Raw genomic sequence first — 19044 nt, 5'->3', positions numbered from 1 at the left:
TAAACAAACAGCGAGCAGTGAGAGATCCCCTCAGAAGAGAAAACACATTACCATGCTGAACATGACATATGTGGTCCAAGTGAAACAGGAAAAAGGTGTTTTGGTCCCTCTACAAAAACAGGGCTTTCGTCAACCACCCCGTGGACAAGAGACATTGACACAGGAGACTTTAAATGCACTCTGTGTTCACAAAATAAAAGTACATATGGTAAGATTTCCGTAGTTTGCTTCTGCATAACATACTCTTCACAGGCATCCAAATCTGGATGTGTGAATTAAAAACTGTCAGATGAGAGTAGTCATGAACTGAATCGTCTATGTCCAAACATACACAAAGTTGTTTGGCAATGTAGCTCAGACGGCTGCTAGTTCAATCGCAGCACCAGACATGTTACTCTCAACGCCCGATTACTCCGGTTCAGATGGTGCCTACTGTCATCACTGTGTGAATGGGTGACTCCGAGAGCATTAGATATGACTGTGGCTAAAACAAAAACTTTGCTTCACACTACATCATGAGCGAGAAGCTCTGCAACAGCTCAGCGAAATTGCTCTTCAATATTTTCATCAATGCTGAGAGCAGAATATTGTTAGGGGTCCCCAGTTTGCGCGCTGTGATTTGACTTCACAACTGAAGTTAGTGACAGGCCAGACCTGTGTTTCTTGAGTTTAGTCTTTCACAAACACATTTGTCTCAGGTTGAAGAGACACCCATTTTTGTTGCCCATTGTGTGTTTCAGGTGAAATGTGTTGTTAACACAGCTGCACATGGTTGACTTCTCTTGACTAAATGTGACCGAGTACTGAAGGATGGATGCCTTTGAGCCTCTTAACCCAGAAACACATAGTGCCACATTTGGAATACAATTTTCTGCAACAGTCGGAGGATGACCTCCATCATGATTGTGATAGTGTTTGAGGGAGAACTAGGGGAACTGCTGCTATGCATTGAGTGAACCACTACTTCTGACCAAACCCACATCTAAATTTTCTGAAACAGGGCCTAAAACTACAAGGAATTCCCACCATGCTCGAGGTTTGCCCAGAGAAACATACTTCTAGCGCTCTTCTGCCCGCCGGCTAACAGACTACCGTCTGTTTGAGCCAAATATTTTCAGTTTTTACTCATCACTCCAGAGCACCTGCTGCATGTTTTCAGCTGCCAACTCCGGGTGTTTTGTGAATAGGTGATTTTCTTGACTCCGTTTCCACGTGGAAAGGCAACGGAACAATTTTTCCATGGTACTTTGCAAGCGTAGCATAAAGACCACTTCAGACTACGTGTCATCAGATAGAGACGGGGGTCCTGCCGGTCCCAAACCCCGAGCTGACAGTCCACATTTTTAAGTAAAGCCAGTGTCATTTCAACCAAAAAGTGGTGCATGTATATCACAAAAACTCACGTTCCCACGTTCCATTCTTTAGTTAGAAAAACAAAACTTGGGGTTGTATCATGTCATCATACCAATAAAGATCAAATATTGACTGTTGTCTTCTCTGTCTTTTTCAGGCCTATATGATAAGTGCTTCTATGCATCCAGTGACAGGGGCTGGCTACTTGGCATCCGAGCAGTTAGCGAACATGGGAATCGAGATCCTCGCTTCTTCTTCTCCCTCAAAACAGACCGCGCTCACAAGGTGGCCACGATCCATTCCAATGCTCGCTACACGCCCAACCAGTGGGCTCATGTGGCTGTCACCTACGATGGCGTATACATGAAGCTTTTTGTCAATGGTGCTCAAGTGGGGGTCAGCCGAGAGCAATCCGGTGACGTCTTCAGCCACCTCACCAAAAAGTGCAAAGTGCTGATGATCGGAGGCAATGCCTTGAATCACAACTACAGGGGCGCTGTGGAGCGAGTGGAGCTATGGAGGCAAGCCCGAAGCCAGAGGCAGATAATCAGAGACATGCATGCTCACGAAGACCCCCAAGATCTACCTCAGCTGGTTATCCGGGAGACATTTGAACATCCAGGCCGCAAGTGGCTGACAGTCAAAGATGGTAGCTTCCCTCAACCAGAGCACAGAGGAGGTGGACGATTTGGCATCGGATTACTAGACACAAGCCTGGAGCCGCCAGCTTGCGGTCAAACAATATGTGACAATGTCGAGGTCATCAAAAACTACAATGACCTCTGGAATTTTCGCAAACCTAAGAAAGTGCGCTATCGCGTGGTAAACGTTTGGGATGACTCACGAACAAAGCCGACAGTATCAGACAACCAGATTAACCTGCAGCACCAGCAGCTAAACGAAGCCTTCGCCCCCTACAACATCACATGGGAGCTCAGCATTCACAACGTCACTAATTCCTCCCTTCGTAACCGTTTGATTCTTGCTGACTGTGACATCAGCAAAGTCGGGAACGACGCCTGTGACCCTGAGTGCAGCCATCCACTGACTGGCTACGATGCTGGGGACTGTGTGTCTGGATACCGCAGCCGCTGTTCGGAAAGCAAGCAGGGCAACGGTGTTTGTGACCCAGAATGCAACTGGGAGAACTTCTTCTATGACCTTGGCGACTGCTGTAACCCCAACGTGACGGATGTGACCAAAACATGCTTCAACAGATCTTCTCCTTACAAGTAAGTCTTTTTTTTCTCTCAAGGCATTATTCTTTTTCTTGGCACTTGCTTCATTCAATGAGTGAAATATTGGAAAACCCGAAGGAGATTCGATCCAGACAATGACCTCCCATATCTGCAGTAAATGAAACAAGAAATCTTTCCATATGTCTTTCCCCCAGGAGATGTTTGGGTGTCTACTTCTTCTGTTTCTCCGACTATTTGGGCTGAGTCGCCGTGTAACTCAACTCCCAGTCTGTGTGGCCTGAAAAATCCTCTCGGGGCAGTTAGTGCAATCTGGCCTTGGTCTGGTTCAATCAGTGTTCCACATTTAAACAGGGCAAAACAAATGAAAAAAAAAGTGTTTTTTTGCGCATTTTCGTAACTCTCTCCACAGTTTCCCTTTCCGAGTGGTCATAATCTAGCGGGACTGATTGGAGAAAGGACTCGGATAGGAGAAAGTGCCAATGTAAACAAAGCACAAAGGCAAATAGAGGTCAAAAAAGCAAGTTCAATCGACTCTCACTAGCACCACTGGAAATTATTTTAATGACACGCTGAGCTTTCCAGGAAAAGCCAGAGACATGTTTCCTGGGTAAGCAGGTATTGGTCCTTGAACATCAGGGCTTGATTGAAATTTCCATGAAAAACATTGGAAAAGGTATGAACAGGCAGTCAGGTGTGCTGCCCATGAGTTCAGAATATTACATGGGGCGACTTCAGTCAGTGAAGGACGCCTCTGTAAATATAACGTTCAAGCAAAACTGCATCAGGGAAATGCTGGAGTTGAATTAGTTGTTTATCAACTGTGTCAAATGAAAAGGACTCACTCACTTATTATTGTAAATATAACTGGCGGAGGTGGCGGTAGGGCTCCAAATCTTGCACACACACACAGTGGAAACCGTCGACAAAACTTTGACCAGGTTACTACTGTCTCAGTGTTCTTAACATTTAGAGTTATTTTGCTAACAGTCAGACAGATAAACACCAGCAAGGACTTGTTGGAGGTGACAGTGGTGTTCAATGAAAATGCTCTCATGACCTTACGACCTTGGAATATTCTGTGAGAGAGTATTGTGAGATTGTTCAAGTTGTTTACAAAGTTATTGACATTATTCTTTAATGCTACAGTGCCTATCTTCCACGCAGTTACTATGCAGTGGTGTATTTTAGATTTTACAGTGCTGTGTGTAATTGTGTTGAGGATGTCACACCTGCTAAACAATCCGAGTGAACCAGTAGGCATAATCCCCAGGTGCTAGGCCTGTGGAAAAAAAAAGATTTTCAAATATGTTGTGATTTTTTTTTCCTGACAATATTAAATACTGATATTTATGCCCAGAATCTATTTTTTATTCCCACATTGTGTTGGCGGCAAGACGCAAGATGATATCCGTTTCCTGGTAAACAGTTGGTGCTGCGCTCACCTGCGTCTCCCGCTCAACAGAGTAGCCGATCAAACACACAAGTTTAATACTCGCACTCGCAGTTTTTATTTTTCAAACACCAACTAATGTAGACCAAGGACTCTAGGACACTTGCTAGATTCACATAGCTGATGCATGCAGCCAACTGTCACTCCAGAGTAGCATCTCACGAGCGCACCACCGACTGCATTCATAAAAAAAAAAAATTATATATATATATATATATATATATATATATATATATATATATGTTTGGACAAAATAATGGAAACACCTTAAAGCTTTAATGTCATACCCCTGTATATTAAGTCAGTTGGCTAGAAAGGTGCGACAAATGGTTAGTGTGGCCTGACAAAAGTCTCTTGAGTTTTATGGCGGTTATGAAAAGAATTGGCAGCCATGTGCTAACATGTTAGCGCTCTCTGCTAACCGCTGCTCAGTTTCGCTCTGGAGGATTGTAGATGCTGGAATGACACTGTCTAGTGTATGCGATCGATGGTCGTCCTGGGCTGAAACTGCAGTGAAAGTAGTTGGTTATTGATATCGAATCCAGCTCCAGTCTCTCTTCTGCCGCATCTGCACACAGGTCTGTGATAATGCACGCTCTCAATCACTGACAAAACAATCTAGCCCCCAAAATATCACTGTCCTGAACCTGTTCTGGCCCCTTGTTATTGCACATAAACTGCTTTGTATATTTACAAATAGTGAATTATACTCTCTATAAATGCACAAATACAACCACGGTCAGCACTTTGACCAAATGTCAGTGGGAAACCGTGATGTGCATTTTAATCCTTTTTTTATTAATAAAACACAATCACGATATAAATAAAAAAAGGACAAAAGAATCCCAATATAAACCAGAATGGCAATATCAGTTGAACCAGCACCCAAGGCGCCGTCATAAAAGGTGCATCATGGTGGCATAACTTAAAAATGTCAACATAATCTTGATGAAGAGCTGCCACTTTCCCCAATGATGAAAGAAACCAAAATCTGCCAGAACACAATCTGATTTATATTATTAAATGTGACCTCGGGTTTTGAGGGTCAATAAGTTTAGAAAAGAATGAAAACTCTCAGAGTAGATGCTCTCATATTTCCTTTTTTGCCATCTATCAAAATTTTTCAATTACTATTGTAACATTTTTGCTCATTAAAACCAGACAAAATATCAATTCCCTATTTGCTTTGATCATAATATGTCTTCAGACAGTTGAACCACAAACATTCCTATTTTGCCTGGGAGACAATGTGTTCATTTTCAAGCAAAATTCACGCCTGTTACCGTTTAAGAGTTTTTTTTTTTTTTTTTTAAGATCTGGAAGCGGGACAGTCTGTGGTCCTGATGCAATCACTCCTTAGAAAATACCAGCGAAAATGACCCCCTGCTGCTTTCTGTTTATTGGCTGAGGGAAATATTTTGGATGGTTTTCATTCAGTCCTTGGTTTTGACAACTCCGGTGGTTTTTTGGAAATATTTGATCTTATCGTGCTGCATTTATTTTGCTTGAGAGGAAAGGAGCTTGTTGCTATGTAATTAGACAGTACGACTATTATTCTAAGTGTGCGCAAAGTTGTGTTACCAAGCAAACACTATGAGTCATGGTATTTGAGTCATCGCATAGATAATTACATTTATTTTATATGCTTCTCTGTTTTTGTGCAAATGTAACAAAGAAGCATGAACCTTGCATGCATACCCACGTAGGTTCACTGCCTTTTTATGGGGTCACTTTGGTTGACCCTGTGTTCCCACATTTTACGACAAATCAATCCTGGGTCTGAGCACAAGAGGAAGCATGATGGATATGAAGTTTGCAAGGTGTATGAATTCGCTTTCATCCCCCTTGTGTTTCGGAAAATGAGGCCCTGGCCTGGCTTTGTCAGAGGCTAATAGGTCATCCAATTTTTTTCCCTTGGCCTCCATCTCCGTCCTGCAGTCAATATCTCTTCCTGTGACATGGTAATGGATGGACCACCCCTTCTCTCTTCATCACTCCTTCTACCACTGCATTTTAGTTTTAGGGCAAGAGAGCTAAACTCCTGGGCTCTTGACTTGTGTGCTTTACTGTTGGTCGTCTAAGCCATTAAGCCCCCGCCCCATAAAACATAATGGAGTGCCTTGACATAAAATACCAGGACTTTGCACTTTCATTTTAACGCTGCAGTATAGTTGTTTAAGCGCCTGGGGTAGAGATGCTACTTGTTCTCCCCTGGGGATGGCGCTGGGAGAAAGCCATGGGCCGTTGCAGGCAGAAGGTGAGAAGAGAATATTTAGTCCTTAATAAATAGAAGTGACCCATGTCTAACTTATGCAGGCAATAGAGATGCATGGATTTAGAATCCAGTACACCATGCGTTGTACATTAACCGTCAGTCAATAGATTTAGAGTCAAATGTTTGCATATTCCAGGGTATTTAACTAAATCATGTGTCTATGACACATCCACCCATGTTGCATAAAATGATGAAAACACATTTGTCTAAACAGTTGAGACGACCTTCTTCACTCTGACCCCCCTTGTCCAGGATGAGAGCAGGACGATGAGTAAATGAATGTCATAGTGTGTTTTTTGTTTTGGCCGGTTTGTTACTGAAGAACTTTGGAAGCCTCACAGGCTGTGTCCCACTTCTCACCCTAACACTAGCACTTAACACTAGCACTTGGTTTTGAGTGCCCTCCACTATGAAGTGCCCTCCGACGACTGACGTGATTGACGTCCCAAAGAATTGGGACAACACTTCATGACATGACGCGTAAAGACAATGTCTCATTGGCTGCCCCACTGTATATCCTGCATATTGAGTGTTGGAGATGTTTTGATGTTTTTGGAAATGCCTTCTCCAACGTTTTTGCAACCTCTTGCTCTCACTTGGTTTGGTGAACCAATGGAGAAGAAATAGGCAGAGCCCAAGCCGGCTTTGCCGCTATGTTTCGGAGATCTGTTAGAGGTATGACATTGACGTATAATGTTAGCTTGGATGTTAGCCGACTGATGTTTGTTAAGAAAAAATAAAAACCTACTGTTGTACATACATGTTGCATTGTTCATGTTGTCGGACGCGGTAGACCATTTGGGTCGCTAACGTGTGATACGAAAGAAAGTAACGGAAGAGTAGCCCTTGTTACTAAAATGTCCCTGTTGTCCTATGCAACATTGTTTTTAAATAAAGTACTACAGCTCTGGAGCCCCCTTGGTTTGAAGGGGTCATTTCAAGTGGTGAACGGCGAGTGCCCTCGGTCTTAGGCGTATTGGGACACACTACACTGACACGTGAACGTGCAAAGCCAAGTGTTAGGGGTCAAAAACAAGTGTTAGGGTGAGGGGACACAGCCTTAGTCAAAGATCAGGGATCAGTAGCAACTTAGAAGATCACATTGCAGAATGTGAACTAGACAAATTTGAAGCACACATATTTCCAATGTTTCTGCGTTGGGTTACAATGAAGGTCAATGAAACAGAGAGGAACATGAAAAGAAAACGCTGTTGAACAGTCCGATGAAGCTCTGTCTCTGTCGTCCGGAGGTGCTGTGGGAGGAGAAATATTTCATTCAATTTAAAGAACATTGTGTGTATTTAAAAAGACATTTTGTCGACGTGTTTTGGGAAAAGGTAATTCCCAAGATTCATCACCTTTCAGCTTAAAGAGTGCAAGAACACTTGCATTTAAAACAAGTTAAAGAACACGGACGAATGAATTGCTTTACCAACAATTATTAGTATGTAAATTTGATAAGATTTGAACAATTCTGATTCTGTTATCGACACTCTTATGGCTTCTCAATGAGATAAAGGAAACGGGTCATTTAGTATCAATAGATTTGGGTAATTTTTGGATAGTCAAAGCAGGCCTTCTTGAAGGGTTTACTGTGTTGTAGCTGTAGCTCTGTGGATTTAGTATCAATGAAACAAGGATGTGTCGTACTTGGTTCATGAGCATGTACATCAGAAGTCAAACCTCCAGGTCTGATCTGGAACATGCATCAAGTGTAGTCTGAACCATGAAACAGTTGACAACAATTCAACAATTTAAAAACATCAGTGTACAAATGTTTTTTTGGATGGAATTTAAACTGTATATCAGCTCTTTGTGCTTTAAAGGTCTTGTTTGTATTACAGTATAAACATGACATCTAAGGTGATGCATTCACCTGTAACTTGAACGTGCGGCAACAGCAGCGAGTAGAGTCAGAAGAGAATCAGACATTTTTGAACCAGTTCTGAATAGAACCCCTATAAAAGTATTTGTGTAAAAGATCTGTGTCATAAATGTATGACTGGTTATGATGGAGAGGTCGCACTTGCCATGGCAAACCCTGACAGGAAAGCAGATGCATCAAATACACGGTTTACTGATATTATCCAGGCGTAGTGGGAAGAAGAGAGAGATCGGTGCTCCAGTACTGGGACAGAGTGGAGAGCGTGTGTTGCTGTGTGGGTTTGAAGAGAAAACCAGAGGCAGGGTAACACAAGGTAAAGGGTCGTTGGCGAGGAGGTTTGAGTCAAATGTGGACGGACAGATAGTGGGACAAAATGTTTGAGAGGCCCAAACTATTTATGTCCTGACTCAAGTGATTTCTTTGAAGCCACCAGACACCTGTGTGGACTCCGAACAACGGTGCGGGATCAAAGCTCAATAGGTATGCATGTTTACAGCACAAGGGAAAACGTATGGAAATCTGGACCACATCCATATGTGTGCCGGACGTACAGGAACTTTGAGGACGCCGTTATTCAACATCTGTGCATTTCAGCGCGTGATTTTGACTTTGCATGGCTGCTAAAGGTGTTAAACCTACTGAACTTGCACAGCTTCGACCCCTCAGGCGGAATCTTGTTCTTTGCTGACTTCGTCATTTCGGCATCATACCTCTCTGAACCCTTTCCTTCACATGCATGTCCAAGAACTCTGAACAAATATTTTCTCGGGAAATAAAGAAATTCCTGAAATTATTAGGAAGAAGGCTCCTATGTTGCACACTCTCTCTTTCACTGCCTCTTCTCAGTCCGAGCGCCGTAGACGCTCCAGTCTGAAACAGGAGAGCAATATATTTTTACCGCCAAATTCTGATTTGACTTGCTCAGCAAAGGTCGCGGCCATGTTATGAAACATTTCGTGTCGCTGCATATGAAAAGTCTATTGGCGGTAACCTTAGCAGGCTTGTCGCAGTGGGAGCATTTTCTCACTGGTGTAAATTCCTCTCGAACACTGCCAAGCACCAGTGTTACCAACTTTTAAATTGCTTCCTTCAGGCTACATTGAACATACGCTATGAGACAGCTTGGTTTTACACTCAAAGTTTAAAATTTAATGCAGATGCTTGCTTTTCAAACATGGAATTAACAACCATAACAGGGAAAGAAGAAGAGGGCTGCAGTTTATATGCTTTGAAAATGCGTTGTTACAAGAACAAACACTGTTATGATATTTATTTTTTTTTGCGGTAGCCAATTTATGAGATATTTCCACAATAAAATATCAGGATTTGCACCAAAACTCATTATTGCTATGATGGTCTGAGGACATGAAACAGCATCCTGAGCAGTGACGTAGTTCAAGTGAGTCATGAAGCCGTATCGTAACCAGCCAGAACAAATTTCACCTCCAGAGAGAAGGAAATCAATCTACCTAGTGTTTTGTTGGAGCGAAGACTGTAGACTCTGAATGCTTGGTGAAGACCTTTTTAATATGGTCCTCACTTCAGTTGAGAAAAATTTAATGACCCAATAATGTAGAAAAACAGAAGGGGGAACAGAAGAGGCCAGCAGGTCACACGAACGCTGTGATGGAGCCATTTCATATTTGTGCTTCTTTGAAATTTTGGGGAATGGATGGAGGGAGCAGGAAGAGGCTCTAGATGAACAACCGGCATCGGGGAACTTTGGCACCAAGGTTGTTTTCAAAAGCGGAAGCTCTTGTGTCCAGTTAGTGCAGGCAGGTTTATAGGTTTCTATCAATATTGCGTGCTGTTTAACATAAGCAGAGGTTTGACTTCAAGTTGTGAATATTCATGTAGGTCCTACTGTTATCTTACGATCTATGCCTCTGTATCGATGAATGGCACAAATGGTTTTAAAGTACAAGCTGTTCAATAGCTTTGACATGTATACCCCATTATTAAGCTAAAACCTTTTACTTAGCTCATACATGTCAGCTGGTGATCCAGGAAGTTCGAGTTAAGAAAGGCCATAATCGCATCATAATATATCAACCTTGACTTTGTACTTTTTTCAGAAGTGTAACATGTTATCTTCCAGCAGCAAATCCAGCTGGTGTGAGGAACATGCCAGCTACTGCACTCACTGGAATTGCTTTTACACAGATGTCAAATGGGCTCAAAGAGGGACCGTCAGTCCAGCGGCAAAAGGACAATGACCATATTCTGTTTTCTTTTTTTCTGGAAGGCACATTGGAAGGCGTTAATGGTTTCACACCTCAGATGAGCTGTGCAAATAGGCCATTTAGACACTTACTTTATTTATTATTTTGGCAGGACATTCATCCATAGCTGTTGAGGTCAGCGACCATAGTAGAACGTTGAGCTTGCCACCTTTTGTGCTGATGTTTCTTCCTTTTCCAGGGCGTATTTGGATGTGAAAGAGTTAAAGGAGATTCTGCGTTTGGACGGCTCGACTCACCTGAACGTGTTCTTCGCCAACTCCTCCGACGAAGACCTGGCGGGGGTTGCCACTTGGCCGTGGGACAAAGAGGCGCTCACACATTTGGGTAGAAGATAAATATCTCACACATAAGTGCACCTTGTGGCAGACCAGATAATTCTCCTTCTTAAGACTTCAAGATCTAGCCTCACTAAAAACACTACGATCATGAAGCTGGGTCAATAATAATTTACAGCATAGTTTGTTCAATGATTTAAATACATTTGGAGCAATGTATTTGCAAGTTGAAATTTCTTTGTCTCGTAGGTGGAATTGTCCTGAACCCATCTTTCTATGGAATGTTTGGACACACGGACACCATGGTTCACGAGATCGGTCACAGTCTGGGGCTGTACCACGTGTTCCGAGGCATTTCCGAGATAGAGTCTTGTAATGACGCGTGTTTGGAGACAGAGCCTTCATTGGAGACCGGAGACCTGTGTGCGGACACCAACCCAACGCCCAAATACAAAGGCTGTCACGATCCCGGACCAGGCAATGAGACCTGTGGTTCTCAGCATTTCACACACACGCCCTTCAATAACTATATGAGTTATGCAGGTGAGACAGAGGTTCAGAATGTCTCCACTGCCAAACACACTCCTGGTTCATTTCAAATGTCTGGCTACAACAGCCACCGGCCTTTTGCATTCATTCTGTTTTGTTTCCCTGTTTGTGATAACTCTTTTTTTTCACTCTTCTGTAGATGACAGCTGCACTGACTCCTTCACTCTGAACCAGGTGGCTCGGATGCACTGCTACCTGGATTACATATACCAGACCTGGCAATTGGCCTCCAAACCTCCACCAGTGCCAATGCCTCCCCAAGTGGTTGAGCAACATCATAACTCCATCACGCTGGAATGGTTTCCGCCCATCTCTGGACACTTTTATGACAGGTGAAATAAGTTTTACATGCTTTGTGTTTGGCCTGCATCTAAGTTGGTTGCTGTGTCCGTCTGTTGGTTTCCTAGAGAAGTGGGATCAGTGTGCGATAAATGCACAGAGGGGAGAGTTCTGTTGCAGTATGCCTCCAACTCTTCATCACCTAGGCCCTGTGCTCCATCGGGACACTGGTCGCCACTCGAGGCTGAAGGTATGGCACTTTGATGTTACTCAATGTGGCGCAGTTGGGGGGTTGGTCAGTTGAAGTTACTTGGGTAAAGATGTCTAAAATGTTACTGCCATATTGCTTGGATTGGACAAACAGGAGAATTTAGATAGCACTTTAGCAGTGCTGTTATTTTAGCTCAAATTCACCATCTGCACCTGAGACAACTTGCCAAATTCCACAACCTTCCAGGTTAAGCTAACCTCCAGTTGTTAGGTCAGCCTGCGTCTCCTCTTGCCCTGTCCAAATAGCACTACTGAAATACTGCAGAAGCACTCCTCTTCTCAATAGCGTCTCACTGTAGTGGCCTTACTCTGATCAGATTTCCATTTTATCCTGTAAGGTGTAGCTTCATACTACCACCATGACAGCATGTAAGATATTTTCCCAAAGGATATCGCGATGACATCTGTGGTCTCAAGAGCCTTTCAAACTGTTGACACATCTGATGAATGTCACTGACTGTTTGCTGGACCCCCCAGGATGTCTGGCTACTGGGCGAACAGATCGGTTGACACTGCAGTCAACACAGACCTGAACCACCGTTAGCAAAACCTTGAGTGAAGACGAGCGATGTAGCATCGACTCTGTGACCTGGAGACACCATCACAGCAGTGATCCTCCAATCCAAGTTGGCTAGGATCCCAACTCTCAGTGGATTCTAAACATGCTCCATTGGTCACCACTGGAACAACATCACAGTGTTAACCAGTACGGAACGCTGTTCCAGTCCAGCATGTTCCCCATCCCAACATCTTATTGGTTATCTTAACTATTTCAGAAGCTGCTGAATGACATTTTTTTACTGGAATACTGGAAGGTGGTTTAGCTGGGTATGTTAAGGGATTAGTTCAGAATGTACTGGGGTTGTAACAATTTTTGGAATAACAGAAATTCTACTTGAAAGAAACGGTATCTAGCTACCAAATTGAACAAAACTATCATTTACCCTCTTAATATTTTGCCTTTGACTGTGGTCTTAAATATGAAATTGAACCGACCAATAATATTCATAAATAACTATGAAAAAAAAAATCAATGCCATTGATTTTTCTTTTTATGTGACATTAAGAAACGACATTGTTTGTCTAGTCACCAACTTGTGCGCATGCACATGTGTTCATGTGGGTGGTGTGTATCACCCATAGATTATATTTACTCATTGAACTGTGGCTAACTCTGGCTTGGGTGTGTGTACATGAGGCAAGTCTGGACTTGTCCGACGTGCTCTCTGTGTGTGTGTGCTCAATTTTCCTTCTTGGCCACAATCCCTGTTTGTGGCCCGTTTCCTCTTAACTGCTTGGACCAGCCTTTCAGTGGATACACAGCTGCTGTCTTGGCACTCGTGTCTTCAGTAGCTTCGTACTTTTGGTAATGCATTAACTCCAAAAGGCGACTGTAAACAAAGCAATTTGCACGCTATTAACCACTGGCGTAGGATGCAGATATTCAAAGATGAGCATTTCTCTGTGGTTTTGCTCTGCCGTCTGCAACGCATTCATGCGTACACATGGCACCTGTTATCTAAGGAATTGTGCGCCGTGTCCTCAAACTACTTGACAAGCAACACTTGCGTGGTCAGTGGAGAGCCAGAGTACCTCTCATAAATCTTTACTACGCTTTTCCCCTGGAGAAATACAGCCGGAGGAAAAAAAAAAATCAAGAATGAAAAAAAAAAAAGGTAAAAACGCACATGGACTGGAGGGAAATGGGTAGGGGAGTTTGGGTGGAGTGGAAATCACCCAAGATAGTTAAAAAAATTGCATGTGGTTATATGTTTATTTGCCATCATAAAGATGTATGGCTTTGTGCAGTTAGCTTTAACAGCAAACATGTGTGTCTTTGAATGTTGCCGTGTAACCTTAATGGGTTCAAGTAATAATTAGAAGCCTCCTTCAAGCAGCACCACTGACTTCTACTTTACTGCTTCTTGAGGTGCCTGAGCAGTTGCAAAACGTAATTGTTGTTACATTACTGTAATAAATAGTAACGGTTTGTGCCTTCCCTATGGACAAGGATGCATATACTGCTACATTAGAAAGTCCCATGACTCTCAGACATCACAGTGTCACTGTCAATATCCTAAACTTAAAGTGTTCGTCTTATTTACAGTGGTACCTCGGTTCTCCACCACAATCCGTTCCAGACGGCCGTTCGAGAAACGAATTTTTCGAAATCTGAATCGATTTTTCCCATTACAATGAATGGAAAAAGAAAGAATGCGTTCCAAGCCTTAAAAGAGTCTTTTGTAGGAGTGAATGTCGAGTGTCTGCTGCAGGTGCGCTGTTCCTCTATGTGTGTGGCCCCTGCATGTGGGAGGGGTTGCCGAGTGAGTGACGTCTCTCCAGAAGTGAAGAGGTGCCCGGTGCGTGTCCAGCACTGAATGTGCGCTTCTGTGCAGTTTGGCTGTGACAAAGTCATAAACCAAGTAACGCTCTGTCCGTGACTCGCCTCATCCCTGTCCCAGCTCCAGCCCACAACAGGACATCAAACCCTGGAGCTCCAGCCTCAGAGGTGTGGAGAGCGAGCACCTCCCCTGTGACACTCTACCACGGTCCAGTGTGGAGACAGGAAAGGTTTTACACCTCAATATGAAGAAAAAACAGTCCGTAAATGTAGCTAACGGGACACGTCTGCATACAGAGGCTGTGTTATACACAACAACAAAGCATGTCGTGGGCCAGATGATCGGTCCGCGCATGTTATGTTTTTTTCTGGCTTTTTTGGGGGGCGTTCGAGTTCTGGATTTTCATTTGAAATCCGAAGCAACAAAAATGTCAAAATTTTAGTTCGAACTCCGATTTGTTCGAATTCCATGACGTTCGAAAGCCGAGGTGCCACTGTATTTCAATTTGTTCCCTGGCATCAGTAGGGCACCTCCATTTTGCTTTCTACGTCATACAAAGAATCATTTCCCATGTCTCAGCCTGAAATTATCCGAGTGATATTTGATTCCGTTTATCTTCTTTGTCTGTTGGCATTTCCCATCAGGTGCTGCCTCAGCAAGTCCACCACTTCTTGATCATCCTCTCATGTCACACCCTTCATCTTCACGTCCCTTTTGCCACATCCATGATTTGCTGCCTTCCTCTGCTTGTACCTGCTACCTGCATGCCTGACATAGTTTATCCGCTATCTGTCTCAGACCCGCCTGGATTAGACATTTCCTCTCCACGAGTGTGGAGACCTTGCTCCTCAACACTGGCTGGCCCACCGATAAACTCATTTGTAGTTTGACTCCAGTCATCGGATGACTTGAGATGACTCATATATGTAAGAGCTGGACGTCTGCTCGACAAATACTGAAGCTCATTCAAATACAAGTGATTTTAGATGGTCCACTCTATTGATTTTACAGGTACTGAGAGCCCTCTCGCAATCGACTGTTGCAAATGGAGCTTAGGTAGAGGAAGAACAAGACAACCGATTCATGCACATGGTTAACATGAACATCAGAAAGGCAGGTGTGCAATCTCTGACTGGACATGCAAACAGACAGAAGAAGAAATACAAGCTTGTTTCGGTGACAATTATATGACCGTGTTTGCTTTCAATAGGAATCACTGGAAACCCATAATATCTAGCTACTTTTTTGGACTTTGGACACATCACTAACAGAACACTATATAACTTAAGGTCAAGCAGCCATGTCATTCATTTAACTCAAAGACACCAGACTCATTGTTAACTGGAGTAAAAATCTTTTTGCCCCTCTAATGTATAATTGCAATGGTGCATAGGTTAATTGAATTCACCATCTCCATGAATGTGTCCTTTTCTTAACCGCCTGGAGTAAAAATCACTTTAAAAACTCATTTAATACTCCTACATAATGATGGTTATATATTATAAATTGTTAGATACCAATCCGAAATTACTTCTGTTTTGAGGAAAGGACAAAAAAAATGAGAATCATTTTACGATACTGAGAAGATTTTCTGTCAGTTAATGAAAGGTGCTTGTCTTCAGTTGAACTTATATTTGTGGAACATATAAACCCTTTCTCTGGCAGCATTCAGCAACCTTGTCTGAGGGACTGGGTCCATCTTTTTTCTGACAATGTCCTTTAAACTGCATGGCCCTCAAAACAGTGTGTATTGTGATCAGTATGTTTCATCCGATTGTGTCGAGCTGTTGTGCAAATCAATGTGACTGGATGCTTCTCGCATGTCTTGCCAATCTATCGTGTTTCAAATGGAAGGAATACAGGTCATCGAGACAGGGCTTCCACTTTCTGTGTCGCTTATTCCGCAGTTGTAGAGCATCGTCATAAAGTGTGTCAGGGAAGTTTCTCTCTGTTTATGTCCGTGTCAGGGCACGGGGTGAGGGAGGGGATTTACATAGCGTTCTGCGTGGAGAAGTGTGTAAGTGTGTGCGACAGTGAGATCAAGAAAAGAGGCACTTCTTAGAGAGCGTAACGCGTGCATGCCCAGACATATCCCGCTCTGTTTATCTATCTGGCCCGCTGGACTTTTCCAGATACAAGGGATTACAAGTAGACAGTGGGCAGATATCGGCCGTTAAAATGGAGTTGTATTTTACCAAATTATCAGCTTGAACTTTAACTTGCTTCAAAGGCAATAATAAATTCATGTGAAGTCTGACCTAAATATTATGAGCTTTTGAAAATCGTTCGACTCTGGGTTTTCCGTCACATATATAGATATTTTATTAGTGTTTCATATTCTTAAAATAACTACAATCCTCTGTTTACTAAGTTCTCAAGGTACCTCAGAGTCTATAAAGTGAGGGGGAAAGATGGAGTATCAGCTGAGCAGATGTCCGTCTACAGTCACGTTGGATTCCCTCCTGTCTTGAACGATCCTCTCCAACTTGAAGCAGTGCTGCCTGTAGCTCCGCAAGAATAGAATTGTTGCCAAAGTTGTGCACTAGCGGCGAAGTAGCGTAGCTCTATGCTCCACTCCTGGTGGAAATTGACAGATTGTAAACCATTCATTCTTTTTTAAAAGCTACGCTGCAGTCGCAGTTACGCTCTCAGTGGAAATTGCAGCGTATGCAGTCACAAGGATTCAGTACCGCGGTGAAGAAAGCGCTGAGCCAAAAGGCCTAGGTAACACATACATGAATAGCACTTCCCTGCCATTTTAAGAACATGATTCTACATGTCTGAAGGCTTCTAACTAGAAGCCCCTCGTAGGATGTTGTTTTTCCTAACTGGAGGGTTCAGTAGCTGCAGCAACAAGACATTGGAATTATGGAAGGTGATCAGCAAGTAAAATCATTTTGTCACCAGCCAATTCCCTCGCTGCATTTTCCCTCATCTTTAAATTCTTTTTTTTTTTTTTTTTCTTGTACTACACCTCCACGTTTGCCACACACAAACATTCCTACAGTACAATAATAAATGTGTTGAGATAATGTGGCTTGGAAACCTTCGTCCGTCCGCACTTGATTAAACACTGGAATCTTGCATGGTGCCCAGAAATGAGGTTAGCAAATGGCTTCGACGGTTGCCAGCTTGGAAATGCACAAAAGGAAATCGAGGGACTGTCTGCAGCTCGCTGGCTTCGAAAAGTGCTTGATGAATGTTAGTGTACGTCACTTGGGATAATGCGAGTTAGCTGTGTGTGGACTCCAAATATGGCTGCAGTGAGACTGGTTGTAATGACTTTGCTGAAGTGCGATCCCTGCACTGGGCCCCTTACAGAAGGTACACACCTCAGCACTGCCTTTCCTCTGCAATTGGACTCACAATGATCTCTCAGTTCAACTCGCACCTTAAATGTGGCAAGTGCTAGTTATCCATTCATTGGTTTGAGTCATGCAGTCGGCAGGTCAACTCAGTGATGGATTTGTAAATGACCCTGCTGTAGATCAGACACCAAAACATCTCCTATCTACAGTGATATCGCTGTGTATCAAGTTCAAGTCATCTTTTTCAGCTTGTGAGAAAAACCTTGTGGCCCATGGTGTTGTATCACTGTTGCGTCTAGGTCGAACCAAAATAATGAACTAATGTTCTGTTACTTTACATTGAGCGTACTGCTTCAATACAAGCTATGAAGTCAAAAGACTGTGGTATGATATACAATGTTGCCATCATATTTTCTCCTCGTGGATTGTCATGCAGCGTAGTGCTGGTTTTGCAGATTCTTTTCACCATTGGTGGGATGTGAAATGTCATTTCTCTTCTTCCCATATTTCTTGATTCAATAGGTCCACCAGATGTGGAGCAAGCATGCGAGCCAAGCGTACGTACCTGGAGTCCAAACGCTGGCATTGAACAAGGCAAAGTGGGCATTTCCGAGTGCCCAATCCAAGGCTGCATGCTCCAGCTGGAGTTCCCTTATCCACTGGTGCCTGACTCCCTAACCGTGTGGGTCACTTTCTTCAGTCCGGACGAAACTGCACTGCCAGCTATCCATAACATACTGCTGCTAACCGTCAGCGGAAACAACATCTCGCTGGGCCCCAGCAATGTTTTCTGCGACACCGCGCTGACGATAAAGCTGGACGTGGAGGAGGAGGTTTATGGGGTTCAGTTTTTCACCATGGAGCAACACCTCGAGATCGATGCCACTCTCTTGGCATCCAAAGCAGACTGTGCGATCTGTCGGCATTGCCAACCTCTACGCTACCGCCTGCTGCGGCAACCTCCCTTCACTCATTCTCCTCATGGTATCGTTTTCAACGAACCAATTCGCCGGTATACAGACAGGTGAGTCAGCTGTTTTCTTTAGTGCACTGAGGTTAACATTGGCCGAAGAGTTTGCTTTGTTGGAGAACAGCGGTTGCACATCATTGGTTAAAGAGAACTTTTCCACATTCGGCTTTAAATTCTATTTTGTCTCCTTGGACGATGTTTGCTGTGATGCGTAATGTGGCTAAGGGGCAAAGGATAGGCAGGAGATGTGAAGGTGTGAAGATGGAGTGTAATGCGTGTAAATGAAAGAGAGGCAAGTGGGTAGTGAAGTTTCACGGAGTTCAATTCTAGTATTCTGGATCAGCTATCCAGTGTAGATGAAGATGGGAGCGCTGGCATGGTGGATGGGGTAGAGACCAGAGTTAGATGTTGAAGATGCTCAAACTGAGGTTTGTTTTTGCATGTTGGTGTACTTTTCTGTGAAATCTTCTAATTTCAGATGCAGAGAGAGACTCTAACTCAAAACATTCATAGCAAGTTAAATCCATCTTTGTAGAGTGTGTCATGAGGAAGGCTTGTCAAATGTTAGCATTAGATGCTGTCTACTTTCAAGAGTGAGCCTCAATAATAATTCATAATTTTGGTTAATAATATATATATATTTTTT

The 19044-nt window shown here is 43.3% G+C and overlaps 1 protein-coding gene across 3 annotated transcripts in view; it reads left to right on the top strand.

Moving 5' to 3' along the window:
- The window catches only part of pappaa (pregnancy-associated plasma protein A, pappalysin 1a), a 95301-nt gene that overhangs the window by 8598 nt on the left and 67659 nt on the right, over positions 1-19044 (top strand). For all 3 annotated transcript variants that reach the window (XM_053864457.1, XM_053864450.1, XM_053864440.1), the window contains exons 2-7: positions 1511-2585; positions 10584-10729; positions 10930-11223; positions 11369-11561; positions 11637-11758; positions 17951-18452. In XM_053864457.1, coding sequence (XP_053720432.1) covers positions 1511-2585; positions 10584-10729; positions 10930-11223; positions 11369-11561; positions 11637-11758; positions 17951-18452 — 2332 coding nt within the window. The remainder of the gene's footprint in view (positions 1-1510; positions 2586-10583; positions 10730-10929; positions 11224-11368; positions 11562-11636; positions 11759-17950; positions 18453-19044) is intronic.

The sequence above is a fragment of the Synchiropus splendidus genome, chromosome 1, assembly GCF_027744825.2.
Source record: "Synchiropus splendidus isolate RoL2022-P1 chromosome 1, RoL_Sspl_1.0, whole genome shotgun sequence".
Lineage (NCBI taxonomy): Eukaryota > Metazoa > Chordata > Actinopteri > Syngnathiformes > Callionymidae > Synchiropus > Synchiropus splendidus.
The sequence above is the reverse complement of the archived record's forward strand: the minus strand, read 5'-3'. Positions and strand labels throughout refer to the sequence as shown.